This window comes from Protopterus annectens, chromosome 10.part0 (genome assembly GCF_019279795.1).
Source record: "Protopterus annectens isolate FY-2018-M chromosome 10.part0, PAN1.0, whole genome shotgun sequence".
NCBI lineage: Eukaryota > Metazoa > Chordata > Ceratodontiformes > Protopteridae > Protopterus > Protopterus annectens.
In genome coordinates this window covers 1,025,908,505-1,025,925,975 of record NC_056744.1, presented here as the reverse complement: position 1 = coordinate 1,025,925,975, position 17,471 = coordinate 1,025,908,505, and the positions used below count along the sequence as shown (strand labels likewise).

Genomic DNA, 17,471 nt, shown 5'->3' with positions numbered 1-17,471 from the left:
GATTCAAGAAATTCAGGAAAACATCACTGTTATCTCGTTTTGACTTCTCAAATAACTGCTTTGCACTTTGAATTTCATATTCTGCCAAACCATTTGACTGTGTGTACTCAGGACTACCTGTGACATGAGTAAAGTCCCATTCTTCATTAAATCTTTTGAGCTGTTGGCTTATAAACTGTGTGCCACTGTCAGAAATAACTTTGTAAGGATTACTATGTACTGCAAAATGATGCTTCATCTTAGTAATGACTGTACTGGATGCTAGGTTAGGAAGCAGGTCAATCTCAGACCAATTGGAGTAAGAGTCTACTAACACCAAATAATGTTGACCATTCCACTCTAAGATGTCGGTGGCTACTGTTAACCAAGGTAGTTCTGGAACCTGGTTAAGCTGAAATGGTTCCTTCTGTTGATGTGGCTTTGTGCTTTTACACACTGAACAAAATGAAAGTGCCCTCTCTCTTGTCTTGTGACATAGAGGGCCAAAATACTAGTACTTTCGGCCTTCATTTGGTAGATTCGGTTCCTGGGTGAACACGATTCAAGATAGTAATGTACTCTGGTTGCAAGGACTTTGGAAGAATTACTTTCGGACCTTTCATAATGATACCTTTGTCAGACAAAATCTCATCTCTGTGAGGGAAATAAAGTTGCACTTTTTGAGGTAAACTAGATTGCTTTGATGGCCATTCTTGACTGATAAAGTGGTTGAGCCTCTCTAAAACTGGATCTGTGGCTGTGTGATCCCTCAGCTCAAGATGTGTAGAAGAAATATTTCTCACTTCCATGACTTGAAAATCAAGGTTCTCATTCTCATGCTGTTCTGTGGTGTTTTTGGGTGATCTGGATAATATATCAGCAAGATAAAGAAGTTTGCCTTTCTTGTGGACAGGACTGAAATTGTACTTTTGCAGTCTCAGCATCAGACGTTGCAGTCTGGCTGGAGCTGAATGCATTGGCTTTCTCAAGATGGTGACTAGAGGTTGGTGGTCTGTTTCAATCTGGATAGGTCTACCATAAGCATATTCATGGAACTTTGAACATGCATACGCAATTGCCAAAAGCTGTTTCTCAATCTGGGCATGATGTATTTCAGTTTGAGTAAGAGTTCTCGATGTGTAGGCAACAGATTGATCTTCTTGTAGAATGACTGCACCAAGACCAAATTTCGAAGCATCACAGGAAAGTGCAACTGGTTTGTGAACATAATAGTATCTGACTAGCAAGTCTCTGTTTCAGGACAGCAAGTACTCTTTGGTGTTGCTCTAACCAAGACCAGGATACATCTTTACCTGTCAGCTCTCCTAGTGGTGCTGATATTTGGTTCAAGTCTGGAATGAACTTGCCTAGGTAGTTGACCATTCCAAGAAAACATGACAGGGCTTGAACACTGGAGCTGGCATCTCGAGAATGGCTGTTTTGCTTTGAAGGGTCTGGTCGTAAGCCTGTACTAGTAAATAAGTGACCAACATAAATAACCTCTTGCAGCCCGAATTTGCATTTGTGTTGATTGAGGTTGTTTCTCTTGACGTGCCCTTCCTATAACTTTTCTGAGGTTTCTGTCATGTTCAGCTTCATCATGACTTCCTGCTAGTATGTCGTGTACTATAATAGCACAAGGATACTCAGAAAAAATTTGCACCATTGCACGTTGAAGACTTCACTTACAGAATTTATCCCAAGTGGCATTCTCAAAAATCTGTACCTGCTAAACAGAGTAGTGAGCACCGAGGATTTTTTGTCAAGCTGAATTTGACAAAATGAACTCTTTGCATCTAAGAAAAAATAGTGGCATTAATGCTATGACTTATTTGACTGTGTGCATTGCATGATGAGGTTCATAGTTCATAGTTTTGGTACTAAGCTAACTGCTCTTGCGAGTCATTTTAAGCCTAGCCAATTATTCCTTGTGAGACTCAAACTCTGCACCTTGTGTTTTTAAGGCAAACACCTTGGCCATTAAGCCACCCTCCCAACCTTTTTAGCACTTTGTTCAAATCTTGTGGATCAATACATATTCTGATATCATCTGACCTTTTCTTATGAGCTACCACCATGGAAGATACCCACTTAGTTGGAGTTTCAACTTGACAAATCACACTTTGCCAAACCATTTTATTTAACTCGCCCCTGATTCTGTCCTCCATGGCTATTGGAACTTTATGTGCTGGCCTGATAACTGGACGGACCTCTGGGTCTAACTTCATGGAGTACACAACTGGAAGCTTGCCTAGTTTGTCTTCGAAAAGATCTTCATAGGTAGAAAAAATGTGCTGGACAAAACTAGAGTAGTGGTCTTTTAAGCTAACATGGTAGACTTCCTTATTAAATGAAAGCAGTCCCATTTTTGAACGTTCTCTGAGCCCTAATAATGATTGGACGTACCTCTTGACCACATAAAATAAGTTGTAGCTTCTTCCAGCAGAGTAACGTGAAAGCACTACTGAGCCTTCAGTCTGAATTTCTTCACCTCCATAAGCAACAAGCTTTGCACACCTTGCCAAATCAAGCCTTTCACCATAACACACTCTAGCAAATGCTTCTGCTGACTGCTGCATTGCACTTGAGTCCATATCAACTTTGAGCCTATGGGTTTGCCATTTATCCGAGCAGTACAAAATACTTCATTCTTTGCCTTTAACTCTACTGCACTGACTGTTTCATGAAGCACTGACACACCAACACAAAGAGTAGGGTTGCAACTGTCTAACTGATCAACTCGTTTCTTAAAATGTTCCCTTTTAATAAAAAAAATGTGGAGCCTTTGATTTACAAAACCTTTTGAAGAGATTCCATTTATTACATTTGTGGCATTGTAGAAAAACTAAACACTTCTTCCTTTTAGATTCATGACTTCCACCACAGTTATGATAATTGGCAGTGAAACTAGGTTGGGGCCCATGCTTTGAGTTTGCTGACTCACTCTTGTGCTTCACTGAAACTGTGCAAACTCTAAAATTTGTTGAAAAGTTCTGAGATTTACCAGTGAGTGCTGCAGGGGTTACAGTTGCTGCCATGTGCTTGGGCCTGTTTTATTTTAACCACGTGCTGCATACTATCCTGAGCTTTATCACTGTGCCTTCTTGAGCTGCTCTCATTTGTAAGCATATTTGTGTGCTTTTCTGTGAGCTCGTACATCTGACTTCTCAATGGCTATATTCAAAGTTAAATCACTGTCATGAAGCAAAATCTTTCTCACGGCCATAGCCGGCCTTAGGCATAGGCCAACTAGGCGGTCGCCTAGGGTGCTGTTCTAGTAGGGGCACTTTTCCTGTATTTATTTTGTGTAGGTAGACCAGAATGGGGGCACCGGGTGGTGTGATGGGGGTGCCGTGGAGCCATTTTGCCTAGGGCACCAGTTGACCTAAGGCCACTCCTGCTCACAGCATCATCTTTTATGTTGCACACAAGTCTGTCTTTTATTAACTCATCCTTTAAGTCACCAAATCTGCACATTTTAGCCTTATTTCTCAGGTCAGTTATATATGCTGCAAAAGTATTACCAGGCTTTTGATCCCTTGTGTTAAAATTAAGTGCCTTTCCATTGTAACATTTGTCTGGGGGCGGGGTTACACATTTCTCTAAATTTACATTTTAAGCACTCAGGGTCCTCCCTTGACTCAGCCGGTACAGCAATATGACGGTTTTCCTCCTCTCCTGTATATATAGCAGGTGCATACACAAATGAACGTTCCCTTTCGATGGCTTCTGACCCAGCCAAATCAAGTAGAATAAATTCCTTTGTACAGTCGTCTTTATCAGAAAATGCAGCCTGTATGAAAATGTCATACTCTTGCTCAAACACACTCCAGTTCTCCGCAATATTACTGTCAAACACAAGTGCACTGGGTTTTCAAAATCCATCTGTCATGCCCACAAAGTATACACAAACACACTGAAAATATGGCCTTTGTAATTATGTATGAACAAACAGTTCTGTGGGCTTGTAACAGCATTCAGATGCACAATAAACTCTCTAAAATACTTTACTTTGCAAAACATGCTCTGTAATGGCTGTATTCTATGAAATATGCCTTGTAATGGCTGTACTTTGCGAAACAGCTTTACTGTAACACTGCACAAACTTGAACACTTTATGCACTTCTAATAACTCGCATATCTTTGCTTAATATCAGAAATACACACTTTGCGAAAATGTGGTAGTTTCCCTGTATTTTATTAGTTTTATGCAATTTGGACTTCATTTCAAACATTTTCCATAGTAATTTGAATATTTTTATCAGTATCATACATATTGCTTTATGAAGATGATGTTTAGAACATTCTGTATGCCCAGTTTCATATATTATAAAAAAGAAATAGTGCTGAGCATGTTTTAGTATCTGAAATTCGTTTCTGACCTGTTTTGCGAAGTTTGCATATTTTAGGGATGATCTACTCTTCTATATTCCACCAATTCTAAGCAAGTGCTTTAAGTTGTTTCAGCCAAGCCGCCTATAACTTCATGCCTTTTGGATATACCGGTTCTGACTCCATGCACTCTAGACATTCCACTTTTGACACCATGTCACTCATCCTTCTCTAACATTAATGACAAACAGGCGGGGAGTTTCGTTTAGATGCTTTAATACATAGAAACACATCAGGATGCATAGTATCATCATAAAGTACGAAAGAAATAGTTAACAGAAAGACCTTGCATACATACATGCTTACATCTCAACAGCTAACTACAAAATGGCAGTCTAGCTTGCACATGCTCAGTATTTATACACATGTGGAAGTCCTTGGATAGCAATTAAAGGTATATACACACATATTGATCTACAGATAGTATCATACCTGTCTTCATTGCAATGTGTTTGTATCTTGAGATCTTAAGAATCAGATTGAGACTGTATATGATGCAGTTACATTGCTTCATCCTCATCAGACTGAGATTCGCCTTTCCATGTAATATATTTGAGCTGTATATGGTAACATTATAAAAAGAATTATGTAGTGTTTTGTATGCTAGCATATTGTCATGTTTTACGCAGACTGTAGAGCAGAAACATGGACCTAGCACTCTGCCATCATGGTCTGGACAATGGCTGCAACACTTATGCTGCTATTGTAACTGTTATAAGAGGTTGTAATACTCTGCATTGGCAGTTTTGTTTTAACACTAATTTCAGAGGGGGTTTTGTTTTTTATTTTATCCATTTTCAGTCCATGCCTGCCCACCAATCAAGCCTCCACTATAAGTTTAGTCAGTTCATTCCCTCATCCTGGAAATCTCCCAGTGAACAAAAACTAACCAGAGTGGCCATCATTTAGCTGGCCTTGAATTCGATTTGTGCCCTCACCAGTGGCATCCCACTAACTCCACAGTTTGGTGGCTGACTTGAGCACCTGTCTCACAATGGGTGAAAACATAAGATGTGTAATTGAGAGTTCCACATCAGAAAGTTCAAGTAGCAGACGCAACATATTTCAGAGCTCACTGCAGTGCCATTAAAGTGCTTTTTGCAATGGTGGGGGGCTGCAACTCGCTTACATTGTGAAAAGCTGTGTCCCCCACACCCACACTGTTTGTAAGGCACACTGACTGTGAGATTTCTGTACTTCAGTTGTAGGAGAGTATTTCACAGGTACTGGCGACCTCTGATTTTGTGTGTATTCCCAGTTGCTCTTTTAGTTTGCACTGCTAAGGATGGCAAACATATTCCCCACAACTTCAACAGGAACCCCATAGAATAAGTAAAAGTCTGAATTATGTGTTGCTGGATAGACACACTACTGACATTTGTGTTCAGCCACAGATCTGGTGTGTTCAGAAACCTTCTTGGGGAGTGCACACCTTAGATGGAAAAGTGAGGATGACTTTGGTACCAACACAGTAGATTTTGTTGTTGAGTAATTTAATGAAATTGTAAAAAGATGATCCTACCATAGTTGTGGAAAATGCCAGATGTTTCTGTGCTGCTTAATAGGTCTTTTTTTAATAATTAACTGTTTTAAATGAAATGTGATTAGCTGTCAGTAAAAATGTTTAAAAAGGTTATTTTCCTATTTTCATCCTGCATTGGTAGTCTAATGCAGCCTATCTGCAAGTTCATTTTCTAGAATCACCTAATTCCAGGTGACTGTTTGTCTTTGCCACCCTGGATAGCATGAACCAATAGTACAAGAGCGAACAAGAGTGTGTTGTCACATCATGTAACGTGTATGGTCAGTGGGGCATCACCATAGTTTCACAGCTGAAGCAGCTTCAGCACTAATTTCATTCACTGGTCCATGTAGCACTTTAAATGGAATTGGGGGAGTATCACAAGGTGTTTTTTTCCATTATTTCACTTTTTGCCAACCAGATAGACCTGCTGGAACAAAACCCCTTTTTACAAAGGATAGCTATGAATGTAGTGTTTAGCATCAACTGTGTAATACGGAAACTAAATTTGCTTGGTAAAACAGTGATGGTGTAAAGCCTTAGTTTTGAAAAGTACAAGTGTGGCAGATAACTAACAGCTCTTAAAACTAGATGATCAGAAAGAAACTTGAGAATAAAGTATGTGGAGTAAGAAATGTCAGAGCAAGGAGACTAGAATGGCCACACAGTTACTAGGCAGAAACATAAAATGAGTTGTCTAGGAACTTGTAGAATGTTAAGGTCCTTTACAGAATACTTAGAATAAGCTGCTCTGAACTGGGAGATGTGCAGGAGTGAAGCCACGGTTTGGCCTGTATAGGATAAATACTTTAAAGTAAGCACCTTGCTTTTGAGTTGAAGTAGAGATAAATTACAAAAGTTATGGTGAGCTTCCCAAGGGTAATGTTTGTAATGCATACGGTAACATTCTGTCATTTATTTGCTTTTATTCCCTTTAGATCAGTGGGGAGCAAGTATATGTAGTTAATAAGTGAATCTGAATTAGCGATTGTGGGGATCAAGCACATTTCTTGTATGTTTAATTTTTCACCTTAGGGGCTACATCACATGTATATTGTACAAACATGCAGGTATTCATCATGGCAGTGATTTTAGAGCTTGGCTTTCATTTGGTTAGGTGAAATTTTTCAGGTAGGTGAAGTATCATCAAATGAAATTTGTGCCACTATGCTGATGAGGTGATTACTTTCTCATTAAGAACCCTGTGGAATTCTTAGCATTTAATGTAATTTTCAGAAAGTTTGTTGACTCAACAAAGTAATTTTAATTACCATCTGAGATCTTTCTTTAGTTTGAGATCATGCTTTTAGAGACTAAGCCTGGCTACCAGGCAGGTAGTGGAGAAGTTTAGATAGTTGATAATCCACATTTTCTGTTCTAGGTGGGCTTGGGCTTAAAATTTTTGATACGTGTCTCATTACAGAAGAGATTGCATATGGCTGTACTGGTCTTCAGACTGCTATTGAGGCAAATTCACTAGGAGTAAGTAATTGCTTTAATAATGTCATTCCTTTTCCTTTTATAAGCATTTAATAAATATAAAACTGACTTTGTTTATTTTTTCACAATAGCAAATGCCTGTTATTATTGCTGGCAATGAACAGCAGCAGAAAAAATACTTGGGTCGTATGACAGAAGAGCCTTTGATATGTGTAAGTTTGGTCTTGTTTCTACATTCCTAATATTATGCACTGGAACACTCGTCCATACTGTGGTTACTAGCTAGAAGAATTTTTTTAACACCAGCTATAGATGCTGAACGGAATACCATGCATCACTGTTAGCATATGTTATTTTACCCTTTTACATAATATTGCTTTTTTATGTCTGTGAGTTCATATTTTTAATAGGTTAATACATTCAACTGTGGTAACAGCAATAAGTAGTGAAACTTTTTCAGTAAGGATTAAAAAATATATTTGTACTTAGAAAAGCTAGAAGAGCAGTGATGCATAAAGAAGAAATGGTTCACAGTGCTGTCCCAGTTTGCTATATAGTAATACAAAATCATATCACCATCAACTCCTTTTTTCCCTTTTTCTATAAGGAGTTAGTTTCTTGTCAAGGGTTGCCTCTCTCGCTTCAGTACCACTCTTCTGCTTTATTCAGCATTCATGCCCGACTGTTGCAGTTCCTCTCCCAAGCAGTCCATCCATCTCTTGGCTGGATGTCTTTGATTTACTGTCTTCTTTCTGTCTCAACCAAATATTCTTCATTAAATCATCTACATATGACTAAACAAACATAATCTACTGTTGTTGACCTTCTTTGCAGCTGGGGCTATTTTAGCTTTTCTTCTGATGTCCTCTCTTTGTCCCAAAAGTAAAACAAAAGACATTTTTCAAGTAAATGAGGATTTTGAGTGTGGTATTTTGGTTTGCTGTTAGACAATTGGGTAGTTTGAAATTTACTGTTTTGTAATGGAATTAAAGACATTATCCCCCATATTACAGCCACTTATTTAACCAGAAAATGCCATTCATCTAATTTGGATTGTTTTCTAGACAAGAATTCAAAAAAGAAAACTAGTTTTAGTTTTGATAAGAAAAGCAATTGATTATCTTCCCCTTAAGAAGCTTACATGAAGAAAGACCGCTGAAATTTATTTTAAAATCTGAGTCCTACTGAACCTGGTGGACTTCTTTGTGAAAGTCACCAAGGCAGTGAATGAGGGCAAATGGTGCATACTGCCTATCTTGACCTAGTTAATGCATTTAATACAATACTCCATTTGGCATTGTAAACAAACACATGGAGTTAGGCATAAACCCCTATGTAACTCACTGGATAGACGGCTGGCTCACAGATAGGACCCAGTAAGTTAGGATTGGAGAGACCATCTCCACTGGGTCCATTCCTCTTTAGCCTTGACTTGGCTTTCCAAGTTTGTAGATGATTACAAGCTAGGGGCAATCACAGAAATGCCTGGAGATGCTGACATCTTACAGGAAAGTCTAACACAAGACAAATGACTGGTGTCAAAGCCATGGCTTAAAACTCCGTCCCAAGAAATATACAGTAGTACCTTTTGGGAGGTTGAACACACAGGGAAACTATCTCATTAATAAAACACCCCTAAAAGTAGACACAGTAGCCAGGGATTTAGGGACTCTGGCTTTCAAACCAGCACATGTCTAAGGTTGTAAGAAGATTATCTTATGTCACTCAACTTATAAGTAAGGGCATCGCATCTAGGTCCAGGAAAATCATCGTGCCACTATACTCAGCCATCATCAGACCTATCATTGAGTATAACACCCCCTTCTGTATGTATTTGACCAGACACATGCAACAACTGGAATATCAACAGAATTTCTCACAAAAAGAATACAGGGTATAAACACAATGTTCAATGCCCTATCTCTATACTCTTCCTACAGACTGCTGAGAGGAGATTTGTGCCTGGTATACTAGGCATCCTTGAATCTCGCTCTGCTGGACCTTTTGCATGTCTGCAAAGCAAACAGCACCAGAAATACTAGATCTAAGGATTCAAACTTTGCTTGCAACTTAAATAGGACAAGTTGGAGGAACAGATACATATCCCAGAGGTTCCCCATTCTGTGGAATAGGCTTCCCATCCTTGTGAAGCAGAGCTCTTCCCTAACCCTATTCAAGCACAATGTGGACCAGTGAATAGAAAATTGGAAATTAACCCCCTGGTCTGATACCTGTCTCTGATGGACAGAGGCAGCTGTTAAATCATGCCATACCTAACATACAGTTCTTGAAATAACCTGTAAGGCACAATAACTCTTGGGATGCCTTTGAGTTGCATGGCTAGGCTTACAAAGACCCCAGTGGTCATTAGCCTAGTTTGCACCTATGAATCTCTAAATGTGTATCCTGACGCAAAGTTTTCTTTTATGTTGATCATCTCAGTAATCACCAAAACATCTGCCTTACGACCAAATTAAGTCCTAATGTTAATAGGCAGACCATGTTTTTAAGATACTCTGAAGTGCATTTTAGTGCTCTCTGATCCACTGATGGCCTGAAAGAAATCATGAGAAAGGAAAGAAATTGGATCTTATTTTGTTTTATTTCTTTTGAGGAAGGAATAATGTGTGTCCAGGGCTGCAATTGTCAAAGCTTACAGAAAAAACGTTCATAGTAAACTAAGAAGATAAACGCTTGCAAGGATGGATACATATATTCTGTCTGGGAATAGTGCCATGCCTCAAACCCCCTCCCCCTCAAAAAAAGCATCTTCTGTGTGTCCCTTGAAGTTGGATTAAGTTGATAGGACTGTGGCCATTTCTGCCTTCACTATTTCAAATGACCACACTCATACATGTGCACAGCATGCTTCCTTACCCCCACCATAATAAAAGTTATCTTCTTTGTACCCCTCTGATGCTAGACTTTGATGAACCTGAAAGAACACACACACACATCACAGTAGCATATTTCAACCTGTTGCTATCAGACAAGTAAAAACAGCAGGCCACCTCACCACTGTCCTGTAAGATAGCCGCAGACATCTGTGATTTAATTACAAGGAAAGTGAAAAAAAAGCACAGTATTGTATTCTAACTTCTTGATCTTAGATATTATACTGCCCCTAAATAAGCTAAAATGACCATCTGCGCACTTCTGTAATATGTGAACAGTGTAAATGAAATAATGGCCACACTATCCCCAGCCCCAAAGTAAGCTGTAGAGTCTAGGTATGCACTTGTCTGTGGCTTGTGAGGAATGTTAAAAAAAATAATTACTGCAATCTTCTGTGCACACATTTGAGGTGTGATTGTGAGGAAAGTAAAAAAAAAAAAAATAACGACCATACCCTTCCCACACCTCATGCAAACTAGCTACAGTGACCTTCTGTACGCATCTCTTTGCCAAGCTAGTTTTAGACTGGGTGGGGTGCAGGATGGAAGTCTCTACTAAACCTGCATTATAATTCACTTACCTTGGAGTGTGGGGGCAGAAGAATCCCCAGAAGCTCTGAGGGGCTGGATATTCTGTGATGCATTTTATGCCTCATTTTTGAAACATGATGACTTTTGACTGCTACTCAGAAAACTTATCTTCGCACCCATATTGTGTGTGTCCAGAATTAAAAACTGTGTTATTTTAAACGGACACACATATAAGGACACGGCTGTTGATAAGCTAGGTCTGTCACAAGATGCACTGATTTTTTTTTTCACACACATGCTGTCACACGCCAGATGTGACATCCCTACTCTGGTCCAGTAATCAAAGAGCCTGAATCCTTACCACTGACACCGGAGAGAAATGTTCACTTGGAATACAATTGGACACACTCAGTATTTCCAGATGCAAACCTCTCTGCATCAAGCACAGTTTCCCTTAAGAGCACACACAACACAGTCAGCCTGGAGTCTGGATTTCTCTGTCTCTCCTCAGGTCCCCAGTAAGGCTCTCCATTGGCACAGCTATGTTCAGCACCCTCTCTGTGAAGCCAGTGCTTTGTGTCCCTTTTCCAAGTAGCTGCGCACACGCACACTTTGAGATTTAATTTTCTCACACACACACACACACACACACACACACACACACACACACACACACACACACACACACACACACACACACACACACACCTGGGAAAGGCTGGCACAGATTACCCGCTCTACCAACTTTGCTAGACTATAAGGTAGATTCACTGCCACCAGTCAGTTACTGTAAGGCTCTTAAAAGGGTATCCAATTATGCCGAGTGAAGTTAATATTAATACAAATGGTAATGTTGACCAAACAGCCAGGCTTTCAGGAGTGGCCACAGTTATCAAATAAATATATGCAAATACTCTCAAAATAAAATATTTTTCTAAAAGGACCAGCCACAATGAGAAGTTGAAACATGAAACATATTTAATAATGAATGATAAAAGAACATGAAGATATTAAATATTTATTTACAGTAAACACCAGAGTTATAGTCACAGGAAATATTAAAAATAACACAGCTGGAAAGATTCATACAGTTACAGAAAAACAATACTCAACTACTTTTACTATATTTTCCTGGCTAATCTAAAGAGTACTAGTCCCTGGTCACTTACTAGCACAAGGCAAGATGATGTAGGTGAGTGGTCTTCCTTTGTTGGTCAGGTTTCAAAAACAGAGTGCTCAGTCTTACCAAGAGACTTCTCGATATAATATTTAAATATTTCACAGTTGTTTATAAAGTGACATCATATCTGGTCGTCTGACTTCTGGTTGCCATGCAACCCCCATTGTTAGAAGCTGTCAGGATTTAGCACTGTATGTTACAATACACACAGATAAAGCTTTGCTCAGATCTGCTACTGCTCCCGGAAGTCATAAAACTATTTTAACACTTTTACTCCTACGGAGCTACAAAGACAGGCTTCTCACAGACATTTTGTCTCTGGCTGCAATAAGAACTATAAAAATACAATCTTTATGGCCTAATTTTAATTTCAAAGTTTGCTGCAGCTAGATTGTGATTAACCTCTTCTCTTCCAGTATTCTCTGTTAAAACATTTACATTTAATTCAGTTATAATAATACATGTACATTTCTTTTCTTTCCAGCAGGGCACACTGTTGATGCATTTTAACACAAGCAACTATACAAATACATTTGTAAATACAAGTATCTGTACAAATTAGTTTAATATACAAATGGTATATGATCTTTAAAAATTACAGCTAGCTGTGCTGGCGTATATTACACATCCACTGCCCTACTTGTCCTGGCATGGTGGCATTGCCTGCTATCATCATACCAGGTCTGTCACAAGAGGCACAAACACATATGCAAACTTGCTAACAAGGCAAATTGGGGGAACAGGGTTTCACCTATGGGATGCCTTTTGGTAAACCCAAATCAAGACTAGGGCATGCAGACTCCTCCTAGAAGAAGTCACAGAAAGAACTCAACCAAATCCAAATGCTGTGAGATGACAACCATATTCACTGCACCACTATGGTAGTAAGCAGTTGCTTTCACTACTGGAGCACCAAAGATAGTCACTTATCGTGTGCAGTGCTAATTGTGATGGAAAATGAAAGAAAGTATGGCCAACCTGTTATTCTTAAATACCCCCCCCCCCCCCCCACATAGCTGTACTAATTTTACACTAATTTCAGTAAAAAAACATTACACTGTGACACTACTCCTTTCATACCAGGTCAGTGACTGTTTAAAAGGGATCAAAAAAGCATGGTTAAGTTAATTGTACCCAGATGTGGACCCTGTGCCCATCAATTACAAAGCCACTTAACTTATTGAGATTGACTCAAAAAACTGAATGTTTGTTTTAATGAAATCCAGGAATTAGACCTTTCATTTTTTTAAATGTAATTTTCACTCATTACAGTGATTTTGTTATGATTTTTTTCTGTATCTATATACATGTGTATGTGTGTATGTATGTATATATATATATATATATATATATATATATATATATATATATATATATATATATATATATATATCTCTTGAAAACTACAGTTCATTCTGAGCACAGAACTCCCAATAATGCCTGGCCTAAAATCACAAATTCCATGAAAATCCCATGCTTTTTGTAATTTTCATATTTATCAGTATTTTTTCCATAAAAATGGAAAATCGGTATCCCTGCTGACTGAGTACTCAGATATCCAACTGTGTTTAAAATAATAAAAATAATCACAGCAATTTATTCCATTTTTGTTTCACAGAACACAGTGAATTATATCTTTGCATAAATACAAGCTAGCCCTGCAAGTTCAGATTAGTGATTGGTGAAACTAAGTAAACAAGAGAGTCTTTTACTTCCGTAAACAGATCCCACCCCACCCAACTGTGTTAGGCCCTTCCATATACACTTCAGACATCGGACTGATTTAAAAATAGTAACCGAATAATATCTTTCAACTTTGTAGTGCGTAGAGCACCACAATTTTGTATCAAAAATTTGTGAAATGACAGGTTGTCAAGCACTTTTTTAATTTCGTAAAGGTGCTTAATTGTTACACACCCACTTAGTCCTGTTATGCACTAGTCTTGCGCTTAACAGCACCCAAAGCCAGTGCAGAAGCATGGTTGGAATCCGGTGAACACTCTGTGACAGTGGCTTTCTAAGTTGTAAAACAGTTACTGTTACTACACTTTTTTTTGTAGTGCATGAGAGTATTTAATGCTCCATGCGCTGCAAAGATTTATGACAAAGTCACTCCAGTCATAACCTGGAAGGTTCTTACATCGATATTCATGTTAAGAAACTCACCTCTCAAGATTCTCTCAAGGTGAATTTCTTGACGTCTAACCATCAGACACATAATATCCTGATTATCATTGCAGACTTGACCATAATCCTCTATGTTCCACAGAAACAGTGGCCACACCTTAAAGTATTTTAAGTTGCTTCACGGAAATCACATTAGTAATGCAAAGCAAGAAGAGTGAGCAAGCTACAGTAATGGCAGTTATAATATTGTTCTTACATAGATGCTAAAGTAACAAGTTTTGCATTGACATGCATTTTCTGAAGGATACAGTTTGCATTAGCATGCATTTTCCCACCAGAGGGGAGAATACCATAGACAGAGCTTACTACAATATTAAAGGAGCCTTTAAAGCTTTGAAGCACCCCAACATAGGCAGCTCTGATCACACTGCCATCCTGCTTCTGCCTACCTATAAGATGACTTTGATCAGAGAAAAAAACGACAACTAAACAGATCAGAGTCTGGCAGGAGGGTTCCATGGATTGCCTTCAGGACAGTTTCAATACCACCTGTGGGGAGGTTTTCAAAGAAGTGGCTATGCACAACCTCCATTTAGACATAGACATCTGTACTGAATCAGTTCTTGCCTACATAAATAAATGCATGGGGTATGTAACTACAATGAAAGCCATCACTGTAAGAGCTAATCCGAAGCCCTGGCTCACCAGGAATGTCTATGAGGTACTCAGGGAAAGAAACGCAGTCTTCAAGGCAAATGACAAAGAAAGGTTAAAGGTGGCCATGTCAGATCTGAAAAAGTGCATCAAAGAGGCAAAGAGGGAGTATGGAAGGGAAATTCAGATCTGCTTCCAAGACATGAGGGACACAAGAAGACTGGCAGGGGTACAGCAGCTCACAGACTGTAAGTCCAAATCACCCCAATGTGATGACAGCTTGGAATTCCTAAATGAACTGAACTCCTTCTTTGGCAGATTTGTGGAGAAGAACAGCACCTTACCTTCTAAAACAAACACTGACAAAGAGGAGACAGGGCTCACCTTAAACTCCGAGGAGGTGAGACTTTAGCTTAAGAAGGTGAATCCTAGCAAGGCTGCTGGACCAGACAACATACCTGGCAAGGTGTTGAAGGGGTGTGCTGATCAGTTATGTCTGGTGCTGACAGACATCTTCAACTCATCCCTTGCTATGGAGAAAGTTCCCTTGTGTTTCAAGGAAACAAGTGTTGTCCCACTTCCAAAGAAGCCCATCCCTACTTGCCTCAGTGACTTCAGACCGGTTACCTTAACCTGAAACGTCATGAAGTGCTTTGAGAGGATTGTGAAGAAACGTCTATCTCCAAGTCTGCCCAAGTCCTTCGATCCACTTCAGTTTGCATACTAGACAAATAGATCGACTGCGGATGCTATATCAGTCACATTACACCTTGCATTAAAACACCTAGAAGGGAGGAACATCTGCTTAAGAATGCTGTACATTGACTTTAGTTCTGCGTTCAACACTGTGATACTGATGCAACTGGTGGATAAGCTCATGAAACTCTGGATAAACAAGCACCTATGTGACTGGAGTGTTGACTTTCTGATTGGTAGACCCCAGTGGACATGCACTGGAAACAACACCTCTCAGCACATAGTCCTGAATACTAGTGTTCCCCAAGGTTGTGTGCTCAGCGCCTTGCTCTTCACCATACTCACCCATGACTGCACTGCAAAACAGAATTCAAACCACATTATAAAATTTGCTGATGATACCACAGTCGTGGGTCTCATTAGTGGTGGGAATGAAGATAACTACAATGATGAGGTGGAATACTTTGATTGCCTGGTGTGACAGGAACAATCTGGACGTGAATGTTAATAAGACCAAAGAAATGATTATGGACTTCAGGAGAAAGGCAACAGTTCACCAACCACTCACTGTCAAAGGGGAGGTAGTAGAGAAAGTCAAAACAACCAAGTTCCTGGGCCTTCACATCTCTGACCTCTCCTGGGCTGCTGACACCAACCATACTGTCAAGAAGGCTCAACAGAGGCTTCACCTCCTGATAAAGCTCAAAAAGGCCAGGCTCCCACTGTCTGCTCTTACTTTTTACAGGGGAAGCTATTGAGAGCATTCTCACTAGCAACTTCATAGCATAGTTCAGCAACTGCACAGTTGGTGAGAAGAAGAAACTAGAGGGTGGCTGAGAAAATCTTGGGCACAGACTTCTGTTCTATCCGGCCCACAACTGGTTCTCGCAACTTGTGTCTGGGAGGAGGTACCGCAACTTCTGCTGTAGGACTACCAGATTCAGGAACGGTTTGTATCCTACAGCTGTGAGACTTTATTAATATGGACACCAACCATAATACCTGATACATTGAAGCTTCTTTTTTTCATTTAATCCTGCTGCTCTTAGCATTTACCGCCAGCATTACTATTATGCAATATGATGGCTATACTGAGTCACATCTAAGGTTAACAAGTGCAATATGGTAACTAAACAGCTGCTATTCACTGGTCTCTATCCTCTGTCTTAACAGTGAAGGGGTTTGGTGGTGGGTATTTATCATCATTGGATAATGGGTATTGATTGTGTTTATGTAATGTGAACTACCTCTGGCATGTCATACGTGTTATTTTCTTTCTTATGTTATTCTTTGTATCTTTGTTATTTGCACTGCATTTCTCTTGTGAGCTGACATTTGTAATTTTGTTTAGGCTGCACTTGTGTGGTCCTAAATGGCAGTAAAGTTTCTTTGAATCTTTCTGAAGGATATATCGTGAAACTCAAATGTCAAATGTCTGTCTGTTTAGCAGCATCAGTCTTGGCAATTTACCAGAAAACAACAGATTGTACCAGGAAAAAAAAACTATGGGACAAAATCAGGTATGTTTGGCAGAATCATGGAATATTTGATAATGTACTCTGTTCACATCAGTCCACCTCTGAGTGCAGGAATCAGGGACAGAGTCTGAAAATCTAGGACAGATTACCAGTTTTCTAAGTATATAGGAGCAAATAAAAGTGCATTTTCTGCCCTTGAATTCTTTTTTCCTTTAAAGATAAAATACTTACCAAACAGAATGGATCCATAAGCTATGTACACTTAAAGTCAAAATGGGGAGGCCTGTATGATGCATCTTCCTTCGTAATTTGCTTTGGCATGCATTGATTTGTGACTAACCAGGAAGTCATGAATTCCAGTTTTAAATGACTGAACAGCCACCATGTAATAGACTGGATTTGATTAATTTTAAAACTATTCAGGCCAGACCAACTATGTCTTGCTTCTGGGTATGTTCCAGGCTGGATACAATGCTTTGGCAGGCCTGTTGGACGCCCTGACTCTATATGTTGGAATTACCTTGCCTTCAGTTTTTAAAGCATAATTTTTCTCTCCCTCCACGTTTGTAACAAGCTAA

At 39.4% G+C, this 17,471-nt stretch overlaps 1 protein-coding gene across 3 annotated transcripts in view; it reads left to right on the top strand.

Annotated features, from left to right (window-relative positions):
• ACADM (acyl-CoA dehydrogenase medium chain) overlaps window positions 1–17,471 on the top strand; it is a 633,245-nt gene that overhangs the window by 211,450 nt on the left and 404,324 nt on the right. For all 3 annotated transcript variants that reach the window (XM_044085786.1, XM_044085785.1, XM_044085787.1), the window contains 2 exons: window positions 7,275–7,375; window positions 7,465–7,545. In XM_044085786.1, coding sequence (XP_043941721.1) covers window positions 7,275–7,375; window positions 7,465–7,545 — 182 coding nt within the window. The remainder of the gene's footprint in view (window positions 1–7,274; window positions 7,376–7,464; window positions 7,546–17,471) is intronic.